The sequence below is a fragment of the Oncorhynchus clarkii genome, chromosome 22, assembly GCF_045791955.1.
Source record: "Oncorhynchus clarkii lewisi isolate Uvic-CL-2024 chromosome 22, UVic_Ocla_1.0, whole genome shotgun sequence".
NCBI classification, from domain to species: domain Eukaryota; kingdom Metazoa; phylum Chordata; class Actinopteri; order Salmoniformes; family Salmonidae; genus Oncorhynchus; species Oncorhynchus clarkii.
The window spans coordinates 29,767,773-29,782,656 of record NC_092168.1 but is presented as its reverse complement, the minus strand read 5'-3'; the positions used below and the strand labels follow the sequence as shown (position 1 = coordinate 29,782,656).

The window sequence follows — 14,884 nt, the reverse complement described above, 5'->3', positions numbered from 1 at the left end:
CTTGGCTTACTGCATTCACGTAACATGCAGTCTCCTTGTGGAGTGCAACGAGAGAGAGGCAGGTCGTTATTGCGTTGGACTAGTTAACTGTATGGTTGCAAGATTGGATCCCCCGAGCTGACAGTGTGAAAATCTGTCGTTCTGCCCCTGATCGAGGCAGTTAACCCACCACTCCTAGGCCGTCATTGAAAATCGCACCTAATTAAATCGGCCAACCTCTAGTCCAAACACACCTACAAAGTTGTGAAGAGGGCACAACAGCGCCTCTCCCCCTCAGGAGGCTGGAAAGATTTGGTATGGACCCTCAGATCATCCACACTTCTACAGCTGCATCATTGAGAGCATCTTGACTTGCTGAATCACCACGGCAACTGCAAGGCACACGCCCGCAAGGCGCTACAGAGGGTGGTGAGTACGGCCCAGTAGATCACTGGGGCCGAGCTCGCTGCCATCCAGGACGTCTATACCAGGCGATGTCAGAGATTGTCAAAGACTCCAGTAGATATGGCCTGAAAATCATATCAATTTTTTTTTCTCCAATTTATGAGTAATTCACAATATATACTGTGCCTTCCGAAAGTATTCACACCCATGAAATGTTCCACATTTTGTTGTGTTACAGCCTGAATTTAAAACGGATTAAAATAGATCCCTTTGAGCATAGTGACGTGATTAATTACACTTTGGATGGTGTATCAATACACCCAGTTACTACAAAGACACAGGCGTTCTTCCTAACTTATTTGCCGGAGAGGAAGGAAACCGCACATTGATTTCACCATGAGGCCAATCGTGACTTTAAAACAGTTAGAGTTTAATGGCTGTGATAGAAAACTGAGGACAGATCAACAACATTGTAGTTACTCCACAATATTAACCTAATTGACAGTGTGAAAATGAGGCATATACAGAATACATATATTCCAAAACAGGCACTAAAGTAATACTGCCAAAATGTGGTAAAACAATTACGTTTTTGTCCTGAATACAAAGTGTTATGTTTGGGGTCAGTACCTCTCTCCACATTGTCAAGCATAGTGGTGGCTGCATTATGACATGGGTATGCTTGCAATCGTTAACGACAGGAGAGTTTCAGGATAAAAAAAGTAACAGAATGGAGCTAAGTACAAGCAAAATCCTAGTGGTTAACCTGGTTCAGTCTGCCTTCAACCAGACACTGGGAGATGAATTCACCTTTCAGCAGGACAATAACCTAAAACACAAGGCCAAATCTAGACTGTAGTTGCTTGCCAAGAAGACAGTGAATCTTCCTGAGAGATAGAGCTTGAAAATAATAAATGGGCAAATATTGTACAATCCAGGTGTGGAAAGCTCTTAAGACAATTAGCCAGAAAGAGTCACAGCTGTAGTCGCTGCCAAAGGTGATTCTAACATGTATTAATTCAGGGGTGTGAATACTTATGTAAATTAGATTTCTTTATTTAATTTTCAAACATTTAAAAAAATATATGTTTTCACTTTGTCCTTATGTGGTATTGTGTTTAGATGGGTGAGCAAAATAATTGTATCCATTTTAAATTCAGGCTGTATCAACAAAATGTGGAATAAGACAAGGGTCATGAATACTTTCTGGATCTAGAGTTTTCAACGTTCACTCCACATAAGCTTTGTTGCACAACTAAAAGGTTAATACACTGCATTTCAAACAGTCAGGAATAATGTAATGAATTCAGGGCTTTTATAACTAGGCTAAATATAACCCTTCAACTATAAGACGCACTAATCATTTAATGATTTTATCAAAATAGCTTAACCTGCTTTTTTGCAATAATCACTGTTCTTAAGTCTATGAAAAGGACAATTTTTGTTACAAATTTAACCAGAACCATGCACATCCACTAATGGTGACCAACGTCTTGTAGCAGGCATAGAAAATGAACACAGGTCTCAAACAATCTCTCAAGCACAAGCTAACGTGCTAGTGATGGGCCAGCCAATCTTTATATTTAAAGTCAAGCCAACTTTATATTCGCTTGCTAACAAAGTAGAACAGTTGAACTGTTATGAATAGGCTTACATCCTCCTGTCGGTCTCCAACTGTTCGAACCACATAGCCTGTTCACTTTGTTTAGACTGTTGAAACCAAGTGGCCTACCTAGATAAGAAGATGCTTATTTCTCAGAATTAGAACAGATTGCCAATTCTGTTAAAACAGACTAAACAGCTAGCACATAAGTCTGTTGCAAAAATGCTGCTAGTGGTACGTGGTACCGCAATACCACGCGCAACAGAGACTGAGCGTACATTTTCCACAATCATGTTCATTCATACTCTCGTTTTGGTATGGTCCGCTCTACATAAAAAGGGTATCATTAGAAAGGTTAACTTCTCTATTACAGTAAAATAGTATCTCTGTTTCAGTGTCCATATGATACATTCTGTTGGACCAAACCTCAAATGTAAATAGAGAGTTTAAACTGCTTGTGGTCAGAGAGGAAGTAGTGATCTTTCGTTGTGGTTGTTGATGTGAGTGACAGAGTAAGGAGCTTGGTGTCTGTGTGTGAGTGGGAAGGTGCGCCGTGCAAATTAATTGAATATATTGCCCAGCCCTAGACTCCAGCCACCCGTGCCATAGACTTCTCTCTGCTACCGCACGGCAAGCGGTACTAATGTACCAAGTCTGGAATCAACAGAACCCTGAACAGCTTCTAACCCCCAAGCCATTAGACTGCTAAACAAGACTGCTAAATAGCTAATCAAATGGCTATCCAGAATACCTGCATTGAAACACATAACATGCGCACACATGCATACTGACGCCACACACACACATACGCTGCTTCTACTTTCTATTATCCATAGTGTATTCGGAAAGTTCAGACCTTGACTTATTCCACATTTTATAACAATACAGCCTTACTCTGAAATTATTCTTCTTTTTTATTTCCCCCTCATCAATTTACACACAATACCCCATAATGACGAAGCAAAAACACGTTTACACATTTTTGCAAATGTATTAACAAAAAAAAAATTAACAAAAAAGTGAAATATCACATTCACATAGGTATTCAGACCCTTTGCTCAGTACTTTGATGAAGCACATTTGACTACAGCCTACAGGATTACAGCCTCGATCTTCTTTGGAATGATACAACAAGCTTGACACAGCTGTATTTGAAGAGTTTCTCCCATTCCTCTCTGTAGATCCTCTCGAGCTCTGTCAGGTTGGATGGGGAGCATTGCTGCAGAGCTATTTCAGGTCCCTCCAGACATGTTAGATCGGGTTTAAATTCGGGCTCTGGCTGCGCCACTCAAGGACATTTAGATACTTGTTCCGAAGCCACTCCTGCATTGTCTTGGCTGTGTGCTTAGGGTCATTGTCCTGTTGGAATGTGAACCTTCACCCTAGTCTGAGGTCCACTCTGGAGCAGGTATTCATCAAGGATTTCTCTGTACTTTGCTCCGGTCATCTTTACCTCGATCCGGACTAGCCTCCCAGTCCCTGCCGCTGAAAAACATACCCACAGCATGATGCTGCCACCACCATGCTTCACCGTAGGGATGGTGCCAGGTTGCCTCCAGACATGACGCTTGGCATTCGGGCCAAAGAGTTCAATTTTGGTTTCATCAGACCAGAGAATCTTGTTCCTCATGGTCTGAGAGTCTTTAGGTGTCTTTTGACAAACTCCAAAACGGGCTGTCGTACCATAAACGCCTGATTTGTGGAGTGCTGCAGAGATGGTTGTCCTTCTGGAAGGTTCTCCCATCTCCACAGAGGACCTCTGTCAGAGTGATCATCGGGTTCTTGGTCACCTTCCTGACCAAGGCCCTTCTCCCCAGATAGCACAGTTTGGCTGGGCGGCCAACTCTAGGAAGAGTCTTGGTGGTTCTAAACTTCTTCCATTTAAGAATGATCAAGGCCACTGTTCTTAGGGATCTTCAATGCTGCACTGCCAACTGTGTAATAGAGGTCGACCGATTAATAGGAATGGCCGATTTCAAGTTTTCATAACAATCGGAAATCGGTATTTTTGGGCACCGATTTGGCCATTTTTTATGTGTTTTTTTAACACCTTTATTTAACTAGGCAAGTCAGTTAAAAACACATTATTTTCAATGACGGCCTAAGAACGGTGGGTTAACTGCCTCGTTCAGGGGCAGAACGACAGATTTTCACCCTGTCAGCTCGGGGGAGCCAATCTTGCAACCATACAGTTAACTAGTCCAACGCTATAACGACCTGCCTCTCTCTCGTTGCACTCCACAAGGAGACTGCATGTTACGCGAATGTAGAAAGCCAAGGTAAGTTGCTAGCTAGCATTAAACTTATCTTATAAAAACAATCAATCATAATCACTAGTTAACTACACATGGTTGATGATATTACTAGATATTATCTAGTGTGTCTTGCGTTGCATATAATCTGACTGAGCATACAAGCATACAAGTATCTAAGTATCTGACTGAAAGGTGGTAGGCAGAAGCAGGCGCGTAAACATTCATTCAAACCGCACTTTCTTTGCGTTTTGCCAGCAGCTCTTCGTTGAGCGTCAAGCATTGCGCTGTTTATGACTTCAAGCCTATCAACTCCCGAGATGAGGCTGGTGTAACCGAAGTGAAATGGCTAGCTAAGTGTTTCAAACGTCACTCGCTCCGAGACTTTGAGTGGTTGTTTCCCTTGCTCTGCATGGGTAACGCTGCTTCGGGGGTGGCTGTTGCCGATGTGTTCCTGGTTTGAGCCCAGGGAGGAGCGAGGATAGGGACGGAAGCTATACTGTTACACTGGCAATACTAAAGTGCATATAAGAACATCCAATAGTCAAAGGTTAATGAAATACAAATGGTATAGAGGGAAATAGTCCTATAATTCCTATAATAACTACAACCTAAAACTTCTTACCTGGGAATATTGAAGACTCCTGTTAAAAGGAACCACCAGCTTTCATATGTTCTCATGTTGTGAACAAGGAACTTAAACGTTAGCTTTCTTACATAGCACATATTTCACTTTTACTTTCTTCTCCTACACTTTGTTTTTGCATTATTTAAACCAAATTGAACATGTTTCATTATTTACTTGAGGCTAAATTGATTTTATTGATGTATTAAGTTAATATAAGTGTTAATTCAGTATTGTTGTAATTGTAATTATTACAAATTTTTACATTTTTAATTTATTATTATTATTATTATTTTTATTTATTTTTATTTTTATTTTTTTAAATCGGACGATTAATCGGTATTGGCTTTTTTGGTCCTCCAATAATCGGTATCGGCGTTGAAAAATCATAAATCGGTTGACCTCAACTGTGTAACCTTATATAGACAGGTGTATGCCTTTCCAAAATGTCCAATCAATTGAACTTACCACAGGTGGACTCCAATTAAGTTGTAGAAACATCTCAAAGATGATCAATGGAAACAGGACGCACCAGAGTTACATTTCGAGTCTCATAGCAAAGGGTCTGAATACTAACGTAAATAAGGTATTTTTTATTTATTTTTTCATCTAAAAACATGTTTTGTTATTATGGGGTATTGTGGATATATTTCTGAGGAAAACAAAATGTGGAAAAAGTAAAGTGGTCAGAAGCCTTGACGTTTTCCACATTTTACGTTATAGCCTTATTCTAAAATGGATTTAAGAAAACTATTGCCTCGGCAATCTACACACAATACCCCATAATGAACCCGTCTTTTATTCCTTGTGTCACTATTTCAATTATTATTTTTTAAATCTTTACTTTCAACTCGTAAGTAAGCATTTCACTGTTAGTCTACACCTGTTTTTTACGAAGCATGTGACAAAAAAAAGTATTTGATTAAAGGCCTACTCTACACAGCCTATTTCCATAGCCTACTATTAGAAATATAGGCTACAACCTACCTACCACGTATAGAATTAGGTAATAAGGCCTGATAAGAGAGGAAGATTAGGCAAAAATGCAAATCAATGAAAAATGATCCAGTTCTGGGGAAATCAGAGTTGTTTGCCTGCAGCCGGGACCTTGATGATTTACAACCCATCACACAGCCAGCTAGGCTTCTTGACTGTCACTTGCAGGTCGGCACACACAGACACACACCTCTTTCGTGCCACAGCTCCAAAAGAAGGAAGGCAAATAAAAAAGATTTGGCTCCAAAATATATTTTGTCATTTTGTCATCCTTTAAAGATGTATTTTTCTGTTTCGTTTTTAACCAAACAAATATTGGCCAATATAGGGCGATACCTTCATATATCAATGTTTTATGGGTACTTATATCACAATAGGACAAAGTTTGACATGGCCCAACCCTACACTGAGTGAACATTCATTCCTTCCCGCTGCCTGCGCTGGTTGGTTGTGCTGTGCTGATTAACTCTGACAGTGGAGCTGCCTGGGCTGTTTAGGCGTGTCACTGACACAGCCAGTCATCATTATCAAACATCATCCTACTGACATCTGTTACAGCAAGCTGTCAAGTACTGAAAAAAACTAGGCCTATACATCTAACCAACATCAATGACCATACTACCCCCATTTGCAGAAAATGTAATTGTATTTGTCAAAAACTCCTTGATTATCCTGAGGTGACTAAGGCTAAACTCAATACAAGTCAATGTAAAGTTATTATTTAAAGAAGGTAAACAGCTGGTTAGGAGGCTAATTCACCAAGACAATCTGCTCATTTGTGAAAAGGGATTTGGGCTGCGAGCTCAAATGCTGCGTTTATTAAAGACTATAATCCACATTATCCTCCTAGATTACACATTCCTCAGAGTACACCATCATGTGACAGGAGTAGCCATCCCTCAGGTCCAATATAGCTACGGCTGAGGAGGTGAGCCGCAGCCCAGGGGTTTCTAACAGTAGCAAAGACCTCCATATGACCACGTCTAGCTGGCTGTAGAATACTCAAAACGATTAAGACAAAGTTATTGTTGGTCCAAAACCCTGGTTCACTACACTTCTCTACAAAGTTGGTGTGCTCTAAACTGATCACAGAGGTACCATATTCCAGAACCTTTACCCAAACTCCGTCTCTAGACAAAGTAAAAAAAATTAAGAAAGTTGGTAACCTAAAAGCTGTTAAATTTCAGCTGCAAAGCACATAAAAAAATAATTCTGCACTAATCTCAAACACGGACTTCTAAACGTATTAAAGAGTGAAATTCCATTTACTTTCCCTCACACTCATAGCGCTGCCACTGACCAATGGTCAGTTAAATTAAATGGTCTTTTAGATAAAGCATGAAAGATTATGTCTGCTAGTGTGTAAAGCTTTACATTCAAATCAACAAGTTAACATTACATTATTTAACATAAGTAGCAAGTTTCCGGACAGTATTGCAACTACCTGCATTATCCTACCTCTATCAGATCATTAAATGGCATGTATCAGATCATTTTGGGGCGGCAGGGTAGGTAGGTTGCAAGTTCAAACCCCCGAGCTGACAAGGTACAAATCTGTCGTTCTGCCCCTGAACAGGCAGTTAACCCACTGTTCCTAGGCCGTCATTGAAAATAAGAATTTCTTCTTAAAACCTCTTGAAGCTAGGGGGCACTATTTTTAATTTTTGGAAAAATAACATTCCAAAAGTAAACGGCCTATTTATCAGGACCAGATGCTAGAATATGCATATAATTGACAGCTTAGAATAGAAAACACTAAAGTTTCCAAAACTGTAAAAATATTGTCTGTGAGTATAACAGAACTGATATTGCAGGCGAAAGCCTAAGAAAAATCCAATCAGGAAGTGACTCATGTTTTGAAACCGTTGTGTTCCTATGCACCCCTATTGGCCATTGAAAGGGATATCAACCAGATTCCTTTTTCTACGTATTCCCTAAGGTGTCTACAGCATTTTGACGTAGTTTCACGCCTTTATGTTGAAGAATGAGCGTAAACGACTACATTGCGTAATGTAGTCATTTTTCCTCTTGCTCCTACTGAAAAGCCAATTGTCCCGGTTGATATATTATCGAATAGATATTTGAAAAACACCTTGAGGAGTGATTATAAAAAACGTTTGCCATGTTTCTGTCGATATTATGGATATAATTTGGATTTTTTTTAGCCGTTGTCGTGACCGCTATTTCCGTTGGATTTCTCAACATAATGTGACCAACAAACTGAGGTATTTTGGGTATAAAAATAATCTTTATGGAACAAAAGGAACATTTGCTGTCTAACTGGGAGTCTCGTGAGTGAAAACATCCGAAGCTCAAAGGTAAATTATTAATTTGATTGCTTTTCTGATTTTCGTGACCAAGCTTCCTGCTGCTAGCTGGACATAATGCTATGCTAGGCTATCGATAAACTTACACAAACGTGCTTTTTACACAAACTTGCTTTGGCTGTAAAGCATAATTTCAAAATCTGAGATGACAGGGTGATTAACAAAAGGCTAAGCTGTGTTTCACTATATTTCACTTGTGATTTCATGAATATGAATATTTTCTAGTAATATTTTTTGACCTATGCTAATTAGTGTAGTTGATGACAATTCTCCAGGATCCGGGATGGGTAGTTCCAAGAGGTTTTAACTGACTTGCCTAGTTAAATAAAGGTCCAATTAAAAAAATTAATTAAAAATTAAATGTTCATGAACCCTAAACCACCTTTTCCCTGCAGTAAGACATCTAAGTGCTGAGTGTGTATGGCAATCCAGCCTCTCCTTGTTTCCTCTCATCTGCACTGATTGGAAAGGGTGAAAACAATATTGTGGTAGCAGAAAGTGGTCTATGCAGCAGACAAAGATGGATCTGTGCGACATCTGTCAAAAGCTGACAACTGGGGCACTGAGAGTGTGTGTGTGTGTGCACGTAAATATATATATCACACACTAAATGCAGTCACTGCAGTCTGAAGTAGTCAAAATGTCACCTCCAGCTGAGCACTGCACTGTCTAGTGTCTAAGGTGGAGGAGGGGCAGATTAGCATACAGCTCTCTCAGACAGTGGGTGCGCACACACACTGTTTTGTCTACCATCTCACCAGCAGTCTGGCATCCCATTCACCCACACACGGTGCTGCCGTGGCGACCTGGATTCCCCCAATCCAAACTAGCTCAACCACCACAGCACAAGTCCTAGCAACCACAGACACTCAGCAGGTTGCACCATTCCATTAGGAAGTACCCAATGATGTAAAGTGCATTCAGAAAGTATTCAGACCCCTTGACTTTTTCCACTTTGTTATGTTACAGCCTTATTCTGAAATGTATTAAAAACATTTTTTCCCCTCAAACTACACACAATAACCCATAATGAGAAAGCGAAAACAGGTTTAGAAAAGTTGGCACATTTATTAAAGATAAAAAAACAAATAACTTTACATAAGTATTCAGACCCTTTGCTGAGAATCAAAATTTAGCGCAGGTGCATCCTGTTTCCATTGATCTTCCTTGAGATGTTTCTACAACTTGGAGTCCACCTTTGGTAAATTAAATTGATTGGACATTATTTGGAAAGGCACACAGCAGTTTATATAAGATCCCCCAGTTGACAGTGCATGTCAGAGCAAAAACCAAGGCATGAGGTCGAAAGGAATTGTCCGTAGAGCTCCAAGACAGGATTGTGTCCAGGCACGGATCTGGGGAAGGGTACCAAAAAATGTCTGCAGCATTGAAGGTCCCCAAGAACACAGTAGCCTCCATCGTTCTTAAATGGAAGAAGTTTGGAACCACCAAGACTTTTCCTAGAGCTGGCCGCCAACCATCTCTGCAGCACTCCACCATTCAGGCCATTATGGTAGACCGGCCAGACAGAAGCCATTTCTCAGTAAAAAGGCACATGACAGCCCGCTTGGAGTTTGCCAAAAGGCACCTAATGGACAAGATTCTCTGGACTGATGAAACCAAGAAAATGCCAAGCATCACACCTGGAGAAAATCTGGCACCATCCCTACGGTGAAGCATTGTGGTGGTGGCAGCATCATGCTGTGGGGATGTTTTTCAGTGGCAGGGACTGGGAGACTCGTCCGGATCGAGGGAAAGACGAGCGGCGCAAAGTACAGAGAGATCCTTGATGAAAACCTTCTCCAGAGCACTCAGGATCTCAGACTGGGCGAAGGTTAACCTTCCAACAGGACAACAACCCTAAGCACACAGCCAAGACAACACAGGAGGGGCTTCGGGACAAGTCTCAATGTCCTTGAATGGCCCAGCCAGAGACCTGAAAACCAGAGACCTGAAAATAGCTGTGCAGCGACACTCCCCATCCAACCTGACAGAGCTTGAGAAGATCTGCAGAGAGGAATGGGAGAAACTCCCCAAATACAGGTGTGCCAAGCTTGTAGCATCATTCCCAAGAAGTCGAGGCTGTAATCGCTTCCAAAGGTGCTTCAAAGTATTAAGTAAAGGCTCTGAATACTTATGTAAATGTAATATCATTTTCATTTGATTAATTTAATCAATTTTAGAATAAGGCTGTAACGTTAAAAAAATTGGATGAAGTCAAGGGGTCTGAATAATTTCCGAAAGTACTGTATTTTAACCCTGGATTGGCCATTGAGAGGCTTTGAAACCACCAGTTAGCAATATTGACACTCCCCAGTAGGAATGAATGGAATTCTACAGTATTTCAGTTCAACATTTAAAGGACAAAATTACAAGTATTTAAGTATTTGTTGTTGTATTGGGGACAGTAACAAAAAAAATAAACCTTTAAGGAAAATGATATTGTATATTTGTGTGTGTTTTATTTGATGTTTAGTTCACATTCTATCATTTTAAAGAATGCATTAAGGTGTCTGTAATAGAATACATGTGGCAAAAACTAAAGTAGACAATTGCATTTGTCTTTGTCTTTTTATTTTTTTTTACAAACGGTTAGGGGAGTGCCAAAATGGAGGCACGTGGCTTCAACACAGCGCCCCCGATCAGTCATCTAGTGTATATATACATAATTGGTAGTACCATGGTTCCCCCGATTCCTCCCTAAAAAGTGCATTCACTGCTACAATGCTAGAATGCAACGTCATGTTCAGAACACTGTGTTTTAAGGCCAACACTGACTAAACATTTCATGGTCTGAATGCCATTCAGCACATCAGAAACAACATTAGGGAACAAACTGTTTGCTGCGGATAAATGAGAAAACATGGGACCATCTCTTTAGTTATATTGTCTGTATCAGCAGGCCTACTACTGTAGTGGATTAGTGGATATGTTTAAGAAATATTGTTCTATACCCCAAAATCAAATCAAGCAATCAATTGATCAAAAACTTATACTAATGGCTTAGATTTGGGACTCACCCATCATCGTCTCCGTCCACAGCTTTGAAGAGTCCGGCAGAAGCGGTTAAGGCACTGACCACGATGGCGGCAGGGTTACTTTCAGTCCCCAGCCCTGTGCCTATCTCAGAGCCACCCTCCCCAGCCAGCTTGGGCAGGGCCTGTGCCAGCAAGGCAGACTGGTGCTGGAAGAGCAGGCGCTGGGCATCCTCCAGCTGGGTGGTGGTGAAGGAGGGCAGGCTGGCATACAGGGCGCTGGCCTGGGCAGCCACAGCCTGGGGCATGCTGACCCTGGGTGGCTGGGACTGGAGTTGAGATTGGGCCAGTCCACTGCTGTTCTGGGGCTGGGGGACGTTCTGGGGGTTAGAATGAGGCACAATGGAGGCTAGGCAGCCCTGGTTAGGGGGGACAGGAAGCTGGGTGGCAAGTCCTTGGGCTTGGCCCGGGAGTGATTGCTGCTGTTGTTGATGTTGGTGGTCCAGGGGGAGAGGGTGTCCTTGTGGCTGCTGCCCAAACCCGGGCACTCCTGGGCCCATCTGAGGCATTAGCCCCGTTCCTGCCGCAGAGGCCTGGAGAGAGGTCTGCTGGGGCTGCTGTTGGAGCAGACCCTGGGGTTGGAGCATGGAGCCAACCACCTGCTGCTGCGGGACTCCCATCTGCCCGGGTCCAGGCAGGGCCTGTGGGAGAACAGGTTGGGGTAGGCCTGCCTGGGGATGAGGGTAGTCTGGATGCATACCTCCAACCTGGCTCAGCCTGTGCACTGGGGCTGCATGGGAAGGGACAGAAGGCTGCTGGGGAAGAGCATAGCTCATCTGCTGCTGATGCACCCCCACTAGTCCCTGAGCTGAGGCTGGGATAGAGGCTGCCTGGGCGTAGGTGAGCGGCTGTTGGGGCATGGGAGTGGTAGAGTGGCCTAGGGTGGTCTTGAGGCCAGCCATGTTGATTGTGGCAGGCTGATGAGCACTGGCGGGGACTGAGGGAGCCACAGTGGTCAGCAGGTGAGGCTGGGACACCCCCATGGGGAGGCTGGGGTGGGAGGTCTGAAAGGCCTTAGGGGGGTTGGAGTAGTCCTGGTAGTGAGACTGGAGTAATGGGGTGCCTCCGGCCTCTCCACTGCCAACGTTATCTGTGTAGTGACTCAGTGTGCTGACTATGCTGTTCACTGAACTCCCACTGATGCCCTCTCTCTCCGACCCCCCTGTCACAATCTCAGGCCCGCACGGTCGCATGCTCTCCACACCCCATCCACTAGGAAGAGAAACTTCAGAGAAAGAGGGGGCAGGGGCTGAACCTGGGGTCTCCTTGTCATAGTACTCAGTACATGTCCATCTGCCCTTTTTAAAAGGCTCCGAGCTGGAGTCAAGCTTGACCACTCTGAAACGGGAGCTGGTGGTGGCAGGAGCTAGGGTTGGGGCTGGCTGGGAGGAGGGGACTGAGGCCGAAGCCATGCCAGAGCTCTTTCCTGGCTGGGGCATGGCAGCTCCTCCACCCTGGGTGCCACTGGAGGGCCCCAACACCACAGAGGCAGTGGCAGCAGCAGAATTCATTGTGATGCTTGAGTTCACAGTTCCAGAGCTTTGATTTTGTATCAAATTGATATTGGGGTTGGTGTTGCCAAAGCCACTCCCCATCAAACCTCCAACCCCACCACTGCTACTCATCACACTGGGGGGGAAGCCACCACCACTGCTGCTAGCGCTGGTGCTAACACCCCCCATCACAGGCACATTGGAAGAGATGTACATATCCACAATACTAATATTGCTGGTCAGGGGATTAGCTATGCTAATGGTAGCACCAGCAGTAGAGCCATGCATTCTAGGGAGAGGGACAACTGCTACAGGCTGAGCAGCAACACTGGCAGAACCCACTGAAACATTTTCCAGAAGGACCCCCATGGCAGAAGGCATCTTTGAGCCACCACCAACTCCTCCAGACGTGGGGGTTGAGTGGGGGGCTGAGGAAGGAGGCTGAGCCAGGGTCTGGTGAGGATGATTATGTTGCCCCTGCTGATGGTGGTAGTGGTGATGATGATGGTGGTGGTGCACATTCCCGTTAACCATCCCGCCGTGCTGGGGTCCCTGGATTAAGGAGTGGGGGGGCTGGTTGGGGGAGACTGCCCCGGGTGTGACCGCCTCATGGAAGTTATTCAGTGTCTCCTCCGAGGAACTCCTCTCACCCCCAGCCATGTCGTTGGCCTTAGAGAGGGAGACATCCAGGATCTCTGAAGAGGAAAGATCCTCCGTATGAGACTCATCCAGATCATCATAGCTCTCGGTGTCTTCTGCTATGCTGTTGTTGGTGCTCACAGAGATCTGGGCTGGGGTCACGCTAGTGATCTGGAAGCCGCTTTTCTTCTTCACCTGTGACCCAGAGGACAGAGCCTGGGGCTGTGGCTGGGAGTGCAGGTTCAGGCTGTGGGGAGGGTGCGGAGGCCCAGGGGAGGATGATCCAACAAGGGGTTGAGACTGCATCAGGAGGGGGGATTGGTAGTCTTCAGCGGGGACGTGGCTGTTGCTAACAGCCGAACTAGCTGGTGTTGACATGGGGCCACTCCCGGCGCCAGTGTTAATGTTACTACCCCTTCTAGGAAAATTCGCCGGGTGCGCCATCTTTCTGACGCTGCCAGAGTCTCCTGCAGAATCAGGATGGTGCATTTTGAAAGATTCCAGGGGGTAGCGGCTAGACTCTGATAGTCTCGTCTAACGTTACAATGTTTTGGGGCCGCCGTTTTGACAAAGATTAGGTCAAAAGACTGATATTTAACAATATAATATCAGCTGACAATAAATAAATCCGTCTTAAATACAAGGTTCGATTATTTAGCTTTTATGGGTATATAAACGTCCCCTCTCGTGACGGAGAATGCTCGCGTTTGACAGTCGATTGGCGAGCAGAAATGCTAACAAGCTAGTTGGCTAACGTCAGCTGATGGGCTTGTTATCCAGTCACATACGCGTATTTTCTCACACACAAGCCAGCATTTCGTCGTTTAATATCTTATCTCAATAGGTAGCTATCTAAAATAAATAGCTATAACAACACAAAGAGAGTATGCAGTACACATCCAAAGCGGGAGCTGAGATAGAAGTGTAACGTTAGCTCGCTCCATCACTATCCACACACTGTGGAGAGTCGCATTATTTAATTTCTCAGAAGCAAAAAATAAAATAAACAAGCAATCCTTTACCGATATAAGGTTATCCTTAGGAGAATATATCCACTTAAATGTCTCGCAAAACAGTTTAATCCATTCAGACAAGTCTTTGTTATAGTCCAATGTTTGCTGTATCACTCCCTGTTCCAAGAGCCATCTACAGCCAGTCCGCCTTCTTGCACTGTGACTCGTGCTGTCGGAGTGTGACGAGACCAAAGGGGGAGGAGAGAACTTGCTAACATGGCGACCGCGCATGCTCACTGACGCCCAGACTAGCCAGACATAAAGCAGTCTGGGGATAAGAGGGTGGGGGAGAACAGGGGAGAGACAGACAGGCAACTCGCAAAAACTAGCTTCAGAAGACCTAGAAGAGATCATGTTCCGGAAAATACCGATGGACACAGACGATGGAACTAAATGACTCTTGCAGAATATTCCCATTATCCTTGGGCAACTTTACTGCATACATTTTATGTGGTTAACATCATTTCAAATAGGCTTATGAGATAGATAGGGAAATGTGTTATTATCCGTGTCATCA

The 14,884-nt window shown here is 43.8% G+C and overlaps 1 protein-coding gene across 1 annotated transcript in view; it reads right to left on the bottom strand.

Moving 5' to 3' along the window:
• LOC139380750 (TSC22 domain family, member 1) overlaps positions 1–14,541 on the bottom strand; it is an 89,327-nt gene extending 74,786 nt beyond the window's left edge. The window contains exon 1 of the mRNA XM_071123745.1: positions 11,208–14,541. Coding sequence (XP_070979846.1) covers positions 11,208–13,843 — 2,636 coding nt within the window. The 5' untranslated portion in view covers positions 13,844–14,541. The remainder of the gene's footprint in view (positions 1–11,207) is intronic.
• Between the last annotated feature and the right edge of the window lie 343 nt (positions 14,542–14,884).